This window comes from Macadamia integrifolia, chromosome 5 (assembly GCF_013358625.1).
Source record: "Macadamia integrifolia cultivar HAES 741 chromosome 5, SCU_Mint_v3, whole genome shotgun sequence".
In the NCBI taxonomy this organism is placed as follows: domain Eukaryota; kingdom Viridiplantae; phylum Streptophyta; class Magnoliopsida; order Proteales; family Proteaceae; genus Macadamia; species Macadamia integrifolia.
This window is the reverse complement of record NC_056561.1, coordinates 44587523-44607550: the sequence shown is the minus strand read 5'-3', so window position 1 is coordinate 44607550 and position 20028 is coordinate 44587523. Positions and strand designations below refer to the sequence as shown.

Genomic DNA, 20028 nt, shown 5'->3' with positions numbered 1-20028 from the left:
GGGGGGGGGGGTTGGAGAGGGAAGGAACACCTAGAATGATGAAAGTTCCTTACAGAGTCATCGAACCCATCTTGGAGGTCGTGATGGTAATCATAAGAACCCTAAACCAGAGAGACAATGCTTCCAGAAACTACATAGGTAGTAGATAAAAAACTACATAAGATCCCATGAGTAATGTCAAAATAGATACTTGAGAAGTCTAGACTTCTGACCTTTCATATAGTTTTAAATAAATGTCAACCAAATACGATAAAAAATATATTCCCAATAAAATCGTAAACAGACTAATTTCAGTATGAACATCTTTAAGCAGAACAAAACCTGAAATTATAATTAAGACAACTCCTCCAGATTAATACATATAAGAATGGAATGCATACATAATCAGTTGCATATCTGGAAGTTGGAAAAACCATTTCATGTTGAGGTGTTGCATGCTAGTAATGGAAAATTTCATGGCATTAGCAATTAGAAGAGGAGGACAATCCAAGGGTTAACCGAGTCTTAAATGTAGGGACCTTATAATATCAACTGTAAAAACAACTACTACGAAGTTGTGAGAAGATTCAGATATTACAATTGAAAGTCCGAAAATATAAATGACTTCCAAATGATCAAACATTAAACATGGTTTGGATTATGATTCACTACAAAAAATGAAATTTTTTGCATCTTATACTATGAACTCTAAGTCCCACTATTGCTCATGGTTGTGAGTCTAAAGCACTTTCAAAACAATGGCTCCAACATTTAAGGTCTTTAAGGTGCCAATACTTGATCCTTAGTTCCCAAGTACAACATTAGATTTTGACCATTGAGGTAGCCAATGGCTCCAACATTTGATCTTCACATTCTCCTCTCTTTCTCCTCTCTTTTTTCCATCTTCACTTTCTCCTCTCTCCTTCTTCATGAACAGGTACTGATATCAAGTTCCATTACTGTCACACTAACTATATCAATATCCACCATAACTGTAGAACACTAAAAGCTGCTTAAATGCATGCTAACCAATTTCATCCACATGGAACTTACAAAATAATTCCATTTTTTTGGATCAATATATAATTTCATTACCAAATACAATTCATATGGGTTGTGATCAAGTTCTCATGTGTGGTATGTTGATTAAGTATTTGAAACTGTAGATAAGTGAGGGTAATAGGTTTTTTGATGGATTCCTAGAAGCCGAAAGGATTAGGTTCAAAAACTCGATTGAAAACCAGAATTGCAATGACAAGTTTAGAAACCGAATTTTAAAAATAAATTCAATGACAGCAAATCGAAGATTCAGATATGATCCAAGGCTGGCCGATGATCAATTATATATGGAGAAGAATAGTTTCCCAAAATCTTGCTCAAATCTGATGGATGGATCTAAAGTTATAGGTTAATTCAGAATAAGACAATAAGTTTTTCCTATCTGTAGTCTCAATAACACAAGAAAATATACACCCACAACCAATCCACACACAAAAAAAAAAAAAAAAAATAGTATGAGAATCCAATTACCTGATGCCAAACAACAACTGAAGTAGTGTGGAGAATAAAATGTAAGAAATTATGAGCTCTTTTCAAAATCTGAGACAATTCTTCCACAGGTGAGGATTATCTTTCAAGAATTTTTATGTTCTGCTGTAACTTCTTCATGAGTGTTTGCTCCCTATGGGTATTTGCCTCCAACAGTTCTCTAGTTGCAAGGCCCTTTGCTTCAATCCTAAACCATGTCTTGTAGTAACATTAATGAACCATTAAGGAACTACATACCGAAATATCTCTGTTAATATAACCCATTCATGGAAAACACATGACATATGGGTCAAGATTGAAGCATAATCAGACACTAAAAGGTAGAGAAAGAAACAAAGAAAGAAAGCAAAATTCATCCATGGCAAGAATAGTCTAGTGTGCTTGATAGGGATAGAGAAAGTCATTGGGGATGGGGTTCATTTGTTTGATTTTTTCTTCTTGAGGATGGGTAGAAATATCTTGGCCCATGGCCCTGTATTCAGGTTGTCTTTCGAGGCTAAAGGCAACAGTGTACTGCTAAATAATTTTTCAGAAAAAAAGGTTAAGCATTAGACCCTTTCCTTTGCAAATGATTCTGGCTACAAAATGTACAGGGAATGGGGAATTGGACAGCAATTTTACCCATTTGGATCATTTCTAGCATTTATCTTATCACTACATAAGGAACCAATTTAGAGGACAGTTGAACATGATTAAACTCCATGTTCATCACTTCTGAAGATGGGTCAGATTTATTGCTGCCCAAGGACCTTTCACATTAAGAATGAGAAGATACAAGTGAAAGGAGCATGTACCTACTAAGAACTTAGAAAGAACCAAAAGGACAACAGTAAACGAATTAAGTCTAGATTAAAAAGGAGAAATGAAGTCAGATTAATCATTCTTAGGTTATGGAATAAAAAGGTAAAGTCCACTATACATTTTGATAAAATTTCAAGATTAATCCATTTAATTCATCCAAGAATCAGATTAAAATATGTTTACTGCCTGCAAATTCTCACATTCATCTAAACAAATTCCATGATCTCAGCCATACCATAGATGAAGCTATCATTAACATTTTTAAAAGATCAAGAATAATGAATTTAGAAAGTAAATTGGCAGAATTTTACCTTACTCTTAGATGACTGACTGTTCAAGATTGCAACCTAAGTTGTCTCCCAGAATTGAAGAAATAGATCAATAGAGCACTTCAGTGCTTGAAATCCCTAGGTGAGCTGTGATCTAAGGCTTCCATTCTCCCTTCTGTCCTTCTCCTAACCTGCGAAATCAGCTCCTTTGAAACCCTCTTCTTGCTGTGATTTTTTTCTGAAAGCCCCTCTCAGTCAACCTGAATCAGAGCTACCTCTTCTTCCCCAGCCAGCGAAATAGCTTATCCTTCACTCTTCTCTAACCCTCACTCTCATTCTTGCTCTCTCTTTCAAATTTGCAACTCAATGGGAACCTAGAAGAACCCTTTCCTGTCTCTTTAAAATCTAAACTTTAAAGAGACAGACCATGTGAATGGAAGCCTATTCTGAAATCGCAGATCCCTACCCTTTTTCCTTCTTTTTTTTTCTCTCTTTTCCCTCCTATTTTCTTACTCCTAAACCCTCTCAACCTCACTATCTCCCTAACCTTCAACTCCCCAAAACAGAGAAGAAGGTTCCCCTTCTTGGCGCAAGAGAGAGGATTCCACTTTTTCTTTCTTTTCTTTAGCAAAAATCTCAGACTCCTAAGCCTGAAAAGCTCCTCTCTCACTGTTCTGTAACTCACAAAACAGGGAAGGAAGAAGAAAAAAAGAAAAATTAGATTCAAGAAGACCATCTTCATCCCAAAATCCTTCTCTCACTCTTCTGCAACTCAAAAAATAGGGAAGGAGAAGAACCCAAACTCAAAATCCAAAAACTTTCACAAAAAAACCTCTTATTCCTAGTGAAATCTAGGTCAGCTGCCCTTTCATAGCCACGAAATCCATCTACATCTCAGCAAGATGGGAGTTCGGAGAGATGAGGGTTTGTAGAGAAAGAGAGAGAGAAAGTATTGATATGAAAATCGGATTTTAGAGAGATTTGAGCGCGCAGGTAAGCGGGAAGGAAATTAGGGTCGGATTTTGAATGAAATTTCTTTAATTTAGGGACAGTTAATAATCCGTCTCTAATTTTGCGACGGAAAATTTCCATCTCCAATGATAAATATGTTTTGAATTAATTGTATAGATTTCGATTCATTCAAATTTAATGTGATTTAGAGATTTGAGTGCACAGATTTGGAAGGAAATTTTCTTTAATTTAGGGACAACTAGTTATCCGTCTCCAATGTCGAATTAATTGTATAGAATTCGATTCTTTCGAATTTAATGCTTTTTATTCTATTTTATACTTTTAGATATGTAGGGACGGAACTATTATGTCTTAAATGATTTACTTAGGGACCGAAAAAAAATCCATCGTAATAGATATAAATATGTCTAATTGATTTGAGACAGTTTATTATCTGTCCTAAATGTGGCGACGGAAAAAATTTCGTTACAAATAATAAATAACTTATCGAAAAATAGTCTGCATTATCAAATGTAATTTTTTATGATATTACGGACAAAAATATTTCTGTATCCAATAATAAATATGTAGCGACAGAATTCTATCTGACCCAACTAATACTATTTGGGACGAAAAATAAACCGTTGTAATTATATCACAGTAGCGATAGAAATATGCCGTCCCAAATTTCGCGACAACAATATATCTGTCCCAACTAATAAAGATATAGGGACAGAACTATATTTGTCCCAATTAAGTTTAATTGCGACGGAAAATAATCTGTCGTAAATTCAATGACAATAGAGACGAAAGTATACTGTCCCAAATTTTGCGATGGCACATGTCCGTCCCAATTGATAAATATTTAGCGGCATACTTATATCTGTCCTTAAATGGGTTCTTTAGAGACAGAATTTCGTCCGTCGCGAAAAAAGTGTCTCGAATGCCCATTTTTCTTGTAGTGATAGATTCCCAAATAGGAACCAGTATTATAGGTCATTTTTAGGCCAAGGCTGAGCGTGATCTTCGACTAAACAGTTTAAGAACTTGTAACTCATTAGTGATATGTTTAGATTCGCTATCTGTTAATCACATCTTGAACTAGATTGAAATCGAATCAATTACTTAGGTAAAAGGTTGGGCACATTGTTGGGGTGCTAATATGTCATTCTATCTTCTCTTTTGAAAAAGACCCTCTTGTCTTCATGTGTTCAAGCTTATGATTAGTGCATGCTGTTAGCTTACTGAAAGTCGATTACATGTTCCAAGGGAAGGTGAGATAGATAGATGACACATGTCACCTAGGCAATGTGACTCATGTTTCCACACATGATCCCACCAAGCCCTTAAAGTTCTAACCCTCTCCAGACAAGTTCTGGCCCACGGCCCACGGTTCACGGTTCACAGCCCAGTAACCATCAAGACACGGTCGCCTTCCATGGACTTAATGGTAGAATATTTGAAACATCTGGGCTTGTGCCCAAGTGAGTTGCTTTAGATTTGTAATACCTTATTTGTTTTTAGATCCCGGGACAATAATATTCCGGTCCAGAATCCAGACCCGTGAGCTTAACCGAACCGATCCCACCGGCCACCACCAATTAGTCCTACATTCAAGATGTCAACTTTATGCAAATGGGAAAGAATGGGGTTTCGTCAACGCCTCTAATGCCGTCTAGTAATGACAGCCACGTGCAGATGTTCGTTGACACGTGAAAACAGTCAGTGGCGGTGGCTGCATGTGAACCTTGAACGTTGTTGGCCGTTGAGGCAGTGGTGGCGGTGACCGTTGGAGCATTTGATTCCTTACCGTACTGCCGCAGGCCGATTATTCTGTTCCTGTCAAATCTTCGATAAATTTCCGTTAATAAATTAAGGGAATAACTTCTTGTCACTATCCGAGATAGTGAATCAAGAAGTTGTAACCTTGGTACACATCACACATTACATAGCAGCAAAACTGAAATGTGTATTCTTACCCAAAAAAAAAAAAAACTGAGAGAGATCAGTGTACCACTGTAATGGTGAGGTCCTATGCCTGGTGTTGTTTAGGGGAGTTTGGGACCAGAATTGGGCTCTCATGAGGATGCATCTACAGAAGGTTGATGACATTGAACCCTTCTAATGCCATTTAGATTTTGAAAAATGGCATTTATAAAAGAGAAAGGATAACATATTGATTTAATTGAAGGAAATAAGGCATCTTGACAATGTTTCATTTTTGCATTTTCTTATTCACAGAAACAGAGAAATAGCCTGAATGGTGTTTGATAAAATTGTTTCGTTTCACCTATTTCTAGAAATATAAATCAAAATTTATGCTTATTTACAATTCTATAAACGACTTTGATGAAATGAATTTAAGATAGAAAAAAAAAAAGTTTGTTGTGCCTCGATAAATCTCTCAACTATTTAAACCTAAAAAGAGGCAACCAAACCCTCTCTCTCTTTTGGGCACCTGATGATACTATTAGGTTTTTTAGTGGCATTATGTCTGCAAAAAACATTTCGAGATATAATTTTATCAAACAATAAAAAAATCCGTTTATGTTTTCAAAAACGTGAAAAGTCGTTTCTGCTGTTTCTGTTGTTTCTAGACACAAAAACAGTAGAAACGTTATCAAATGGTACCCAAATCTCTACCTGGTTACGTGTCTATTTATCCAATGTAACCTTCCGAGGAAAGAGATAATGATGACATCATATAATTATTTTTTTTTAATATAATTTTTTTTAAAAATATTACATAATGCAATGATTGACTTATATCTCTATCTTGATGATCAAACTATGCTTAAATGTAAAGGAAGTTGTTGATAAATATAAAAAATTTTACGGGCATACATGCCTTACATTCTTCAATTTTGCTTCTTCGCTTAATTTTTTGGATTGGATTCTTTGAGATGACATATTACAACCCTAGTAATACAACACTTGTTCCCATATATCATGAAAGAGATAGACAGAGACGACACATGTCAACCCAGAAAACACGACACATGTCCCACACATGATCCCTTAAAGCAGTTTAAGTATGGTCACATTACTGAAGCTTTCGTCCATGCACAGTCACATTAAATCGGACCCCAAGTGCTAGTGTCATCCCTTGGCCAGACAAGTTTGCCCATCACCATGCCCACTATGGCACCCATAAGACCATGGCCCACAGCCTATGTCCCACGGCCAACTCCATCCCATCAAAAGACAAAAAAACGATCAAATACCAGCACCTGCGCTTGTGCCCTTGAGAGAGAGAGAGAGAGGTAGAGATTTAATCCGGTCCGATCCGGTTCAAATCCGTGAGCTTAACCTCACCAGCCCCAGCATCCATATATGATAGATCCGAGATATTGTGAATTAGAAATTATCTTGGAACGCTTCTGTCGCCGTCTACGGCGATGGTGAGACTGTGAGAGGCGACAGGCACGTGCAGAAAAACCGTCATCAGCGGTGATGGCATGTGGGGACGACGTTGGTATCAACTTACAACGGTCGATACAGGTAAGTGGTTGCGGTGACCGTTGGAGCATTTGATTCCCATAATCTCTATTCATTTATGACTCGACCATTCTGTTCCTGTCAGCTTGTAGTTGTATTTTCATTAATTAAAGACCTAATAACATAACCGTAGGAGAGAATCTTTTACCCGAGAGAGCTCACACTGGATATTATTAATTGTGTCAGCTTTTCTCCGATGGATCCCAACAAAGATTATGATTCTTATTTTTTATTTCTGCTAATTAATAGAAGGAGAAAATTTAAATTTAAAGAGAGAGATAGACACTTAAACTAATAATTGTATTGCGACAAAAAATATCATAAGAAGAAAGGAAGAATGAACAAGTAAGGTTGTCAAAGAGAATTGCCTCATAGCGTTGTGGTGGTGATGGGCCTGATGGCTACTAATTATAGTCAAGCATTGCCTAATCCTATGAAGTGATCATATGTTCGAAAAAATAAAAATAAAATAGAAATGTTGTCGAATGTGTTTCATCGCCAATAGCCATGGTTGGAAGAATAGAGAATTGAATCAGGTGATTCATCTAATTTGAATTCAAATTGGTATGATCCATCAAATCTAGAAGAACTTAAGAGAAATCCCTATGAAACCCAAAAGAACCTAAATAAATGAAAGCTTGATACTCGTCCATGGTCATCGCCCAATAAGGATTTTAAAAATGTATAGACCTTCGTATATATTGATATCAATATTAATATGTATCAATTGTATCAAATAGAACTAGAAGTTTCGTCTTAATTTTGATTAAAATTTATTATATAAATACCTTTTTTGTTTTTTTGGTAAAACTTTATAGATACATCTGCCCTTAGGTGATTGGGTTAAAATATCGAACACAGCCAATATCGATAAAAATAGACTACCATGGTCAATTTCCCAATAGATTTTGGATAAAAATTTTCCAAGGATTCAAAGAACAAGGTTTGGATCCGTTGTTCACCACATGGGGCGAGTGGGGACAGATCTGAATCTTCATGAAGTGTGGGACCCACTTTTGATGGAAGAGAGACCCACACTCCACAGACGGTCCCCACCGCTCCGATATGGGGAGCTGATCTGGACTCCAAAATGACAGGTGGGAGGTTGGCTGAACCCTAAGTGGTGTGAGAAGGAAAACCTTCGCCATAGATTTTGATTTGAGTGTCCCTTTTATCACATCATGTGGCTTCATGCATGAGCAGACTTACTAGATAAGTTCTTCGTAGTTGCAGCTGATTGGACGCATATGAATGTGAGGTGGGACCCAAAGGCGTGGCCTGGCTCCAATCGTTAATCAGAGGCAGAGGTAAGGCAGAGCTACTGCAAGAGAAGAAGAAGATAAGATAGTAAGTAATCAGAAGTCCACTTTAAAGAGGGCAAGTATTGTTTGGTCGCGGGATCCGAGTCTCAATAACGAGATAGTTATTGGGGCACTTCAAAACTCTAAACAGACCCACACCGACCACCCAGATAACCTCCTTCTACTGTAATAACAACAATATTACCGTCTTTCAAAGGTAAAAACTTTTGATTTTTTTTTTTCCCCTTGTTGTAAGGGTAAAAACTTTGATTGGGTAATCGAAAAAAGGCACTAAGAAAATGATTCAATTTGTCAGAAATTGTGGGGTACCCCTTAAGCGGCTCTTGGCATGGTGTGCGGTTGAACCGGCCTAAGACTTTGGAGAGCGCCTCTTGTTTGCATTGTTGGAAAATTTTAGATTTTTGAAACCTAACTCGTCGTCAAAACTATGTGACTCGGGCAGATTGAGACTGAGACACATATGATTAAAAATCAATTAAATTAATATGTTCCACTTGAATTAAAATATCATAAAAAACAAAAATATTCATTTTAGACATCATTACAGTAGTGAAGTATAACACTAATTGCCATTTGACATTATATGGGTTTAAGTCCAATTGATAGAGGACCCCACATCATGTATCTCGTTTTGATTTTAGTCCAAGGTATGAAAGAAAAACTACTCAAACTTTGATTCAAATGAAGATGAATATAAAATACAAAGTAACATCTTTTGTAATTGGTTACTTCCCTCACTCAATTTAAGCTGAATTTACATTAATAATAATATCACAAATATTGAAGCATTATACTTCACTAGGCATAGTGACAGAAAAGAAAAAAAAAAAACCTAAAAGAAAAGATCTTTGTCAGGCTGTGTGCATCCTGTGACATTGGTTTGCGCTTATGTGGAGACCATGGTTTTAGTTCACGTATTCAAATGAGTATCAATTATCTCAAAAACCAATATGATATCTCAATGAATTGATATTGGATCATCCGTATTGAATGGAAATTTTTAGACTTTTTCATTCCTAAGTCATATCATTCAATTGATACACTATCAACTTGGTATTAAGATCGAAAACTTACCAAACCAATACAAATCCCTTGATACAATCAATCCAAAACTAATACTTAAGATTATAATAGAAGGCCACGTAGCCTAGCAACAATCTTCTACCCTAAAATTAATTATACAACAATTCTATATTAATATTTCATATTTAAAATACTCGTACAATAATTTTAGATCAGGAACCATGACCTTTCCAAAGAGACGTAGAGAGAGAGAGAGAGAGACAGAAGAAACTCCAAAAATTCATTTTCCCATAATACAAATACACCTCGTTGTTATGTCTCTAAAAAGCTAAACTTAGAGGGAGGTTTCCATGTCAGACCACTCCACTCGATACCCCAATCCTTTTCTCAAACTCCCATAAACGACACACGCGGCCTCACCATCATTCGCTACCCGACATCCCATACAGACACTCCACGCCCTGACCCCTCTCTCTCTCTCTCTCTCTCTCTACCTCTCAGTTTCTCATTCTCTAGATCCGAATGGGATCTTCTCAAAAGCAGAGTCAGGTAAAAAAAATTTAGGGTTCAGACTTCAGAAGTTCAGTTACCAATTACCTTCTTTTTTTTTTGTTTTCGAGTGTAGAAAGTTACCAAATTACCATTGCCGAGTAAATCAGCTCACGGAAAATATTTAATATCATCAACCGACGCGTATTTTAGCGACTATCATAAGCCAAAAATCTTCTGCTAACGTGGGTCCCCCAACAACGTCTCTTTTTCAAAAATTCTGACAACACGTGCGTGCCGTATTGAAGGTCGCACCCATTGATACCCCACCACCTCCATAGAAACGAAGAATACAGAAAAGAAGAAAGAGAAAAACAGAGGAAGAAGAAGAAGTCGATAATATAATTCCAGAAAACTCTTCAGATTCGTAAAGATCTTAGTTGTATTTAAAGCAATATATATTTATCTGTTACAGTTTACATATCTCCATTAATCTATGTTTCTTAAGATTACAACGCGATTCCCAATTGTCTTTCATTTTTACTTCCCCAAAAAGAGCGAGATTATATCTTAAAAAAAAGGTAAAATTAAGTAAAAACCATGAAAGAATCTCGATGCCAGACTCTGTAACCTTTGTTTATGATCGGGAAACTGACTCTGCCAATTTTCCGATCTTCTCCACTAGCTCCGGTGACAATTTCTTCAATGGTCTTTTCTCTTTTTCAGGCCGAAAATCAAAACCCAGAGCGTCTGTGATCTCCTCAGAGCTCCACCCTGCTTTTCTGAGGGTGTCCGAAAATCGGTCTGCCTTGAGCAACAGAGCATCCAACACAGCTTGACTATCTAACAAAATCATGTCCTCTTCGAAAAAACCAGAGGCTGATACCTGAACGATTTCTTCCACGTCAGCCTCAACCCACCCACCTTCCCTTAGAACTGTTCCGATCCGCTCCAAATACCCTTCCACCCATTTCGGCAGTTTCCCTCGAAATAACGGCCGAGGAATCTCAAAGTACCGATCCGGCGACGAGGAAGACGAGGAGGAGGACGAATTTCTTCGTCTTCTATCAACGGCCGCGTCGCTCCAGAACTCGACCCATCTGGGTGTTCTGCCCCCTGCGGTGGCACCGGAATCTAGGCTTCTGCGGGAGTAATTAGAGGAATATGAAGAAGATGATGACGAAACTGATGTCTTCTCGCTGACGGATCGCTGCCTCTTGAAGACGCAGGGATCATCATCGCATCTGAACAGGGATTCCCGTTCGAAGAAATCGGATAAATCCAATCCACAACAGAATATCCGACTCTCGTCGACGAAAAAGATGGGGTTTCCTGCCAAAGAGGGGTTGCAAGGGATGTAGCAGTGGTTGAACAGAGGGATCAAGAGTGGTGCCCTCTTGAGTGCATTTCGAGCAACACGAAGAGCCTTCTCTGGGTCACAGGGCCGTGGACCCCAAGACTTGGGCCAGAGAGCGTTTCGTGCAATCTGAAACGAAATCGCAGCGATTGGGAGGTCGAGAGAGGCGCGGAGGTGGAGCCGTGATCCAGCACTGGCACGCCAGTCAGGGAATCCGGGTCCAACCGGGAGCCCAGAAGAGAGAACAGCACGGAGATCAGGTGGAAAGACGAAACCGAACTCAGCCTCTGCTCGGGCAAACTCCGCGTCGGAGAGGCCTGGTTGGACAGAAATGCCGGAGCTGCGGAGGTGGGAAATAACCTTGACAGCTAGGGAAGAGAAAGAATCGAGACCAGTTCGGACCGGAGCAGAAGTTGTGGCAGGGGAAGCAGCGGCAGCACGGGCCGAGAGTCGGCGTAAGCCGGCTACGTGGGCCGGGTTTAAGCTGGCCATTCTCCGTTCGACGTCGACCATGATGGCCGGAAAGTTGAAGATCTGTGGAAGAACCAGCGGCACCGCTACCTTATAGAGAACTAAAACGCGTCTCAGTCAGTTTCCTCTCTCTATTTCTTTTTCCAAGGGAGAAGGAAAGAGACTGTGAGTCTGTGAGAGAGAGAGAGAGAAAAAATGGGAAAAGACGATGTGAGAATGGGTGTTTAAATGTGTCCTTTTGTTGGGATGTGAACTGTGAACAAGAGAGGGTGATAGTCTCTTTTTATATATATATATAGCTGTGAAGAGTGGGACCCACTGGAGATCTTCGCTGGAGACTTGTTAAGAGTGGGGCCAAGTATTTTGTGGACTCTACTTTAAAGGCCTAATAAGTGTAGGGTTACCCTTTAGACCTCCTGGGCTTTTAGGTTAATGGCTACCATGTCACATTGTGGAGTGCGCTGTGTGCCACTTGATTGCTTTTTTACGAAATTACCCTCAAGAAGAAAGAAGAAAAAGTTAAATCGGTTTAAGAAGTAAGAACCCTAGATTGGTTTTATAGGTTTTGGCAATGTAGGGTGAAGTGAAGGACAGAGTGACCTTTTGGTCAGTTAGTGAAAATCAAGAACCTTTGACGTGAAAGCAACGGTTGGAAACATGGGAGCGCTTCTATTTGTGCCACCTTTTCGAGATAAATTAAATAAATAAATAATAATAAGGAAGATTTTCCTACTAGGGCTGTGTAACAAGGAGAGATTATTATCAAAATAAATAAATAAAAATTAGAAAATGGTATTCTGTACAAGGCTCACATAATTACGGGCCAGAGAGTGGCAAATTGGCAATGTGTACTTCATTATTTATTAAATAACAAGTTTAATGTATATGTTCCTTCACAAGTTATCCTTTCTTTCTCTGTATTCAATGATATAAACTTTTTTTTATATAAATTGAGATTCGTTGAATTTTCTCTTTGCTATGCAAGCATATATTGATCCCTTTTCTTTTTTTAATTTATAAGTAAAAAGATGTTTTATATATCAACAAGTCCATAGTGATCTCATTTTTGAAAGAGAGTCTCGATGTGGTTGTGTATATGTAGCTTCATAGCAGAGTGGCTATCGAGTGATTGACCTATCGGACCTGATAAAAAAACAAGTGAAAGAAAGACCAACGACGATCCTATCCCAAAGGAGAAGGAGGAGGAGGAGAATTGAAGGATTTTTTTTTTTGGTAAATTTTTTTTTAATTCAAAAGTTTGAAGATATTTTTGGATATTCATACTATACTTGGAGTATTCATGCTATTTACATAATATTTTACACTAAACTATAGACTCTTTCTATTAGTCAACATAGTAAAAAAAAATTACCTTTATTTTTTTATTAGACCTAGATTTTATGAAGGGTCATGTACATATACATCATGCCTCTCAACAATTGGATGAAGGTAGGCACAAAAGTGTAATAAAACACATCTTTTCTCTTTCTCATCCAACTGAAGACATGACTATATACATACATGGTCAAGCATAAAACCTATTACAATTTTATATTTTAACCCAAAAAAAAAAAAAATGAACAATGAAGGGTAAAATGGTCATTCAATTTTATTTTATTTTTTAATAGAGAAACCACTCAACTTGGAATCTTGAACATGAAGAGGATGCCATTGCCTTGGAGGATCTTTTCAGTCTTTGGTCTAATCATGGACTGTTTGACAAAGTGATTTTTGAAAGACTTTTCAACTCAACATAATCACAGATTTTTTACAACTGCCGTTAAATTTTTATGATTAGTAAAGTGCTGCAACTTGGGATTCTGTTCAAAACTTAAAATGTTTCTCACCCATCACAGTCATCTTAGTTTTTTTTTTTTTTTTTAACTTTCCACCTCTTCCTTATTGTTGGTTATGATGAATTATATCATCTTCATCACCTTAAAAGATAAATTTTCTTTTGACTCATTATAGTCTTTTCTACTAATTTTTCACCGGTTGGTGACTTGGTGATAAGAAAAAAGTGATTTTTGTACTTTCGTGAATGTAAATAGTAAATATTTAAGAAGAAATAAAATTATAAAATCAAGAGCCATCATTGGTCTCTTCTCCCTCCTTGACCCCAATTGAGCCATTGGCTGGCGGCTGCTTCTCTTTTATTGAACCAAGGGAGTATTGGTCTGGTTCTGGTTCAAAAAGGTTAGTTAAGGATTTGGATCTTTGTGGTGTAATAGAGTGTCTGATGCGCATTTCAATAAAGATGCCTTGAGTTATGTGTGATTATCTTGAGTTTCGTGTTTGAGAATTTCTGACCGTCGGATGCATACCGAATACCCTATTATGCCACAGAGAATCCATGAATTAGTTCATGACACATTCTTGGAGCATGATGCTGTAGCACAATTTTGACCAATTGGAGCCAAAAGGTCAAGCCATTCAGGTGGAGGTAGTGGGGTGTGCCTCAATGTCAATCTAATTTCCCTGTACTCACATGGGAAGTCACCCTTTTCATATAATTGTGAAGAAAACAGTGGGCCATGGGACATGGAACTAGGTGGAACTTGGAAGTAAGGTTTAAAAACTTGGAAGTGGGTATGAATGGGATCAGTCTCCACTAGGGTTTGAAAAACCGGACCGGTTCAGGCCAGAATTGATCTTGATAGGAATCACTAGCGATGGATCCCAATTCTTGCTTGTCTGGATTGGACCAATCTTGCACGGAAATTAGGGTTTAAGGGTGTGTTTTGGCCAACTTACATTGATTTTGGATTGATTCTATTGGATTAGTATTAGAATCAGTCCAGATCAATATTGATCCTGATTCTTATTTCTCAAACCCTAATCTCCACTGAATTCAATTCAATTAGAATAATCCTGAAATTTATCAGGAATTGATTGAAGTACGTAGAACTTCGCCTAATTCGGTTGGACTTAATATACATAAAATCGGGTTTAATCAAAATGGGTTTCAATCAAGCCTGAGTCAAAACAACCGATTCAACCGGTTTCAATCTAAGATTTAAAACCCTTCTACCAATGCACTAATAGAGCAGAAGAGGGAGAAAGGGCCTAAGGTAGAGGTGCCCACACACCCCCACCAAAAATTATAGTGAAAGGTTGCTCTCTTTTTTCCTCTTGTTCATACACCTTCAGGCCTCAAAGGTCCTCAACACAGTAAAGTACTGAACACCCCCATTTGTCCCACCACCTCTCATTCAATCCTTGGCACTCATAACAAGGGTACTATACTATTGCTCTTGCCCACCCCTTCTTCTATTTGGTCATTTCATTCACACTAAGCTACTGCCATTAGACTCCAAACCGAAAGGGTTCCTCACTGAAATTTTATTTTAATTCATTAAAGTGAAGCTTAAATGATAATTCTAGATTCTTAAGTACAATTCCCTTACTTAAATTAATAGTCCAAATCTTATTGGCCATGAGAGTTGAGATTGTGGGCTTCTTTTGACTTTTGGGATTAAGGGAGGTAGAGAGAAATTTTATCATGTGAGCCCTTATGTCTTGAACCTCGTTTCTCATTCAAGGCTAATATTAATTAAACCTGATTTAATTTTTAATTTTAAAATTAAAACCATGGTTAGAGGGTTATAATCATTTGGTAGGTTGGTAATTAGAGGTCAACGTCTTAATTTTTCTAATAGCTTAGTTAATTAAGAACTCTTTTTTACTTAATAAACTTATGTATGCACAATTGCACATTATTATCAAATAGATAAAAAAAAATTGTTGAATTAAATATTTCAACTTGCTAGGGGGGATGACCTCAATTCCCCCAAAATTAAACATCTTCCAATCCAAGTAATCTCCTAACAAGGACACCTTTTTCTTTAGGTAAAATGTTTCTCTCACCTATGGTGAACAAATTCAATGGTCAAAATATCAACCCTCATATTATATGAACTCAGTAGTGCTCCTTGGATTTCGATCCAATGATAAAGAAGTAGGGTAGAACTTCACCGTCAGTGATGAAAAACTCGGTATCTTTTTATTTGATTAGGGTCCCTCCCTCCCCTGGTTGGAGGGTAGACCTCAGTGGAATGATAAGTTTGCTCCATTGTGACCAAGTGGTCACGTGTTCAAATCAAGAAATAACCTCTCTAGTAAGCAAAGGTAAGACTAAATACATTATAACCCTTCCTAGACCCTATAAGTGAGAGTTTTGTTCATACTTCCACTCTCTCATGATTGGTTATTGAGTAAGTGAATTAAGATATGGATTTTGAAACTATGAAGTAATAACGTGAAGGAATATAAAAAAGAACTCTCATCAGGGGTGTAATCGAACATGAAATCGTATGCCCCCAATAAGATAAACTTTTCTAAACTCTGAACTCCAATCACCAATTACCCACATGAGAGAGAGAGAGAGAGAGAATAATGAGGAATCCATGGGCCATGCAGGAAATTAAGAAGCTTTGTGTTAACTTAAACGTCCTACAGATCCAATCCAATATTCTAGGAAACATCAACAAAGGTGGAGCCTTTGGGATCCTGTAGTGGAGGGTGGAAAGGACACCTGGGACAGGTTTACCATGGGATGAGTGGGCAAAGCAGAGTTCCACTCCCACCGATAGAGACCCCCCCAGAAGAAATCAGTTCCAAACCCAAAAGGAATAGGTAGGAAGGGTTCCTAAGTCCTTCTCAAGTGGTAGTGGTGGCCAACCCCATTGCTCCCTTGTCTTCTACAGCTCTGCTAACAAACAAGCAAACAAACATATAGAGTCGTTTTTATCAATTTTAATGACAATAACAGAGATGGGTAAGTCTCAATCCTACCACCCCACAAGGTCTCCCTCTTATGAAATGGTTGATAGGCTCTCTCTCTCTCTCTCTCTCTCTCTCTTAAATTAGTTAGGTGTGGTCCGTGTGGATAGCCTAAGAGTTCAGAGTCAGAGACAACGACCAACCTAATATATAGATAGTAAATACAGTGTTAAAGTAGATCATAAATTTAAAAAGAACACCTGATGATGTCTGGTCCTCGTAGTAATTGCTAAACAACATCTCCATGACACAAACACCTACATGCACATTGAAATAATTTAGGATTTTTTTTTTTCCCAATAAATGATGATGCGTATTAATGTTGTGGAAGAGTGGTAGCTAGCTACAAGCATCTCTATGGGTAGATTCATAAATAATTTTTTGTATATATAAATTATAAATACTTCAAGACTTGGTTTTATTTTAATGAGATTATGAGAAAGATTCATAATTTTGAGCCACGTGGCAAGATGATGTGGACAATTTTGTCCGTTTGATTGGGAGATAGGTTAAATTGAAATTTGACATGTAGTCTGAGAATCTAACATCTACTTGTCCACAAAATTTGAGCTTTTTTTTTTTTTCTTTTTGATACCTAGGGTGTCCGGATCTTTGACCCAACTAGTCCCTAGGGTCACTGTGATACTGCTTACATAGGACCGAGTCAGTCAGCTTACAAAATTTGAGTCTCATTTGCTTAACAAGTGGCAAATATCTGGATTAGTTTGGTATCTTATCAGAAAGGGTGGTTTGGAATGTGTCCCATTAATGAAACTATAAATCACATCAACATTTTATCAAAGGGTCATATAACATAATTAATTGAGTTCTCTGTTTGACTGTGTAATATACGCTAGCACATCCCTACATCTATTTCTCTCCAGATTCCTCCTACAATAGGAGGTAGATATATCATTTTGTAAGAGGAGAGAGAGATAGGCACAAGAATGCACTATTGTACGATGCCACGCATCTAGGGAGCGTTCTTTCTCTTCCTGAAAAAACATATGGGATAATATTCTTTGTGGGGGAATGCAGCCTTTGACATAATCCGTATCTCTTTTCTCTATGTAAAATGAACTATATAAACAAGAGAAAGATAAAAAGATTCTGAGTACCGGTGGATGCTCCGCTCCCCCCTACAGATAACATTCTCCCAAAAATATATATATATTTAAAGTTGGAAGGTAGTTGCTATAATTATTTGTCAGAAATTGGACAAGAAAATTAACTTGGCACCTTCCAAGTTTTCTTAAAAGATAAAAAAAAAATAAAAAAATTACAATCCAAGTTGAAGTAGACGGGAGACGCGATAGTGACTTGTTTTACAGCAAGTGCTCAAACACAACCTACCACGCAGAGAGAGAGAGAGAGAGAGAGAGAGAGAGAGAGAGAGAGAGAGAGTAATTAATATAAAGCCTTGCCATACTTCGTAAGTTAAGTATCTTGGACATCATTGAATGCCCTACCCTTTTAAAAAAGAAGGAAATCTTGATTCATCATAAAACTACCACTTTACCATTAATGAATCCTATTCCTAGTAGCCAACACATAGGTATAAGCATTTGATGTTCCTTTATCTTCGGCTTTAGGTAAAAGCCAAATTAAATTACATCTTACCTTTCCCTTTTTTTTGTTGTCATTTAAAATCTAAGTCGGTTACCAAGTCATCCTATCTTTCCTCTTTTAGATGGAAGTAGGTTGACCACTTGTTTTACAAATTAACAGTTAAAACCTGATCTACTTAGACCCTTTGGTCGTTTTTGTCTCTTAATTTATTCAAAACTTTAATTCTAATGTTATTCAGAAAGAATTTTTTTTTACTTGAATAGCATTTGTTAGGATTCTAATTCATCAAGGAGAGAATGCCCAAGTCTTCATAAGTCTTTATATTGTATTATTCACATATGATATAGAATCGATTGCTTTCACATAGAATTCCAATAGTTCCATCCAAGGACATGAAAGTAAAAAATCTCTTCATCGTGGGTGAAGAGAAACTCAATCCCCCTATTTACCCATTTTTCCCCTCCGGGTTCAACCTTCATGAGATTTAAAAAATGTCTAATGAAACTCTTGTTTCAACCTAACTATTCTTCCTTCCACTGGATTTTCCATATCTTATATTTAATTATGTTAATATTTGTCTCTAACCAAGACAGCTAAAACTCATATATAATAGAGGTAAAGATGTACATATATTATTGGTATGATACTCTTGATCCCTCCTTTTTCCTCCTATCAAATCCTGCCATGCACATTACATTATCTTTAAGGAAAAAGTATTGGTTCGCTAAGCCTTTGGGGCAAGGTACACAAGCACCTTTGTACTTATCTCTCTCTCGTTTGCTCAGAGAACTCTTTCTCTCTCTTTAATTATTAATTCTTCATGATATGCATGTAATAGTGACGTCAGTTGTGATCAAACCTACACTAAATATGCATATTCATCACATAACACAAGGTTTACATATATTAAGTGTACGCATGCTCAGAGGAGAAGAATATATAAAACTATTTTTTAATTTGTAGGGTAGAGCATTGGTTGCTCTAATTAAGTACATTATTTTTGAATTAATTAAATTTTTTTCCAATTAACTTTTAATTTTAAATTAATCGAAGATGTGATTCAACAACCCATGTGATTCATCAATGTTCCATAACATTTTCAATGAAAAAAAAAAAAATGATTCTTTACTTAAGGGGTTGTTAGGGAATAATTGGTAGTTAAAGCCTATTAAAGTGAATTTGGAAGAGAAAAGGTATCATTGCTCTATTATTTATAAGTTAAAAGAAACAAGTAGACACATAAAAAATTAAATAAAATAAGATCAAAAGGTTGATGAAGTGATGGATAAGGTTCTTATCAGTTTGAAACAAATAAGAGGTAGCTAGCAAAGCTTCTTGTTATATACACAAATATAGAAATAGGGATTAGGGGAAACACTTTCTTTCTTTTTAAAAAACTTAAGATCGATCACATAAAGTGATGGGTTTGGAAGGTTGAGAGGTTCCCTCGTGTGGGGGACACAGCTTTTGAATTGAATTGGAATTGATGATTACTAGTTATCAGGGTAAGGGGGGAAGAAGGGTTAAAGGTGGAGAGGAAAGAAAGAGAATATATCATTCTTTTCATGAGACGCGTGCGTGTGATGGTGATGGAATAAAGGGTGGCTTTGGATGTTAATTTGTTGGTTAGTTTTGCTTTAGATATGGACGTAAGAGGATAGGCAGTAGAGATCCCGTGTAGTTCACGGGATTCAAAGTAGGGATTGAAAGAGATACACACCTCAAAAACAGAAGAAGAAAGAAAGGAAGCAGTGGCAGCAAGAATCTGGTGTAAGTTGGATATATATTTATGAATCGAGTTTTCCTGTGTCTCTGTTGAATGTGAATCTATTCATGATGAGGTTTGAGAAATGGAAGAGTATTTTGATAAGGTACTAAAATTCAATAGGGATCTGTGAACCCCAAGATGGTGGATGAATCGTTCTCCATGAGTTTAGGAAAACTTTTTCTTGTATTTATCAACTGAAGT

The 20028-nt window shown here is 37.1% G+C and overlaps 1 protein-coding gene across 1 annotated transcript; it reads right to left on the bottom strand.

Annotated features, from left to right (window-relative positions):
• Positions 1-10302: 10302 nt before the first annotated feature.
• On the bottom strand, positions 10303-11984 carry LOC122078480. The gene has a single exon (XM_042644479.1). The coding sequence runs from the start codon at positions 11748-11750 to the stop codon at positions 10518-10520; it is 1233 nt and encodes a 410-aa protein (XP_042500413.1). The 5' UTR covers positions 11751-11984; the 3' UTR covers positions 10303-10517.
• Between the last annotated feature and the right edge of the window lie 8044 nt (positions 11985-20028).

Bases quoted from the DNA above. Each gene is read 5' to 3' on its own strand.
- LOC122078480 (XM_042644479.1), bottom strand. From the start codon at position 11,750: ATGGTCGACGTCGAACGGAGAATGGCCAGCTTAAACCCGGCCCACGTA.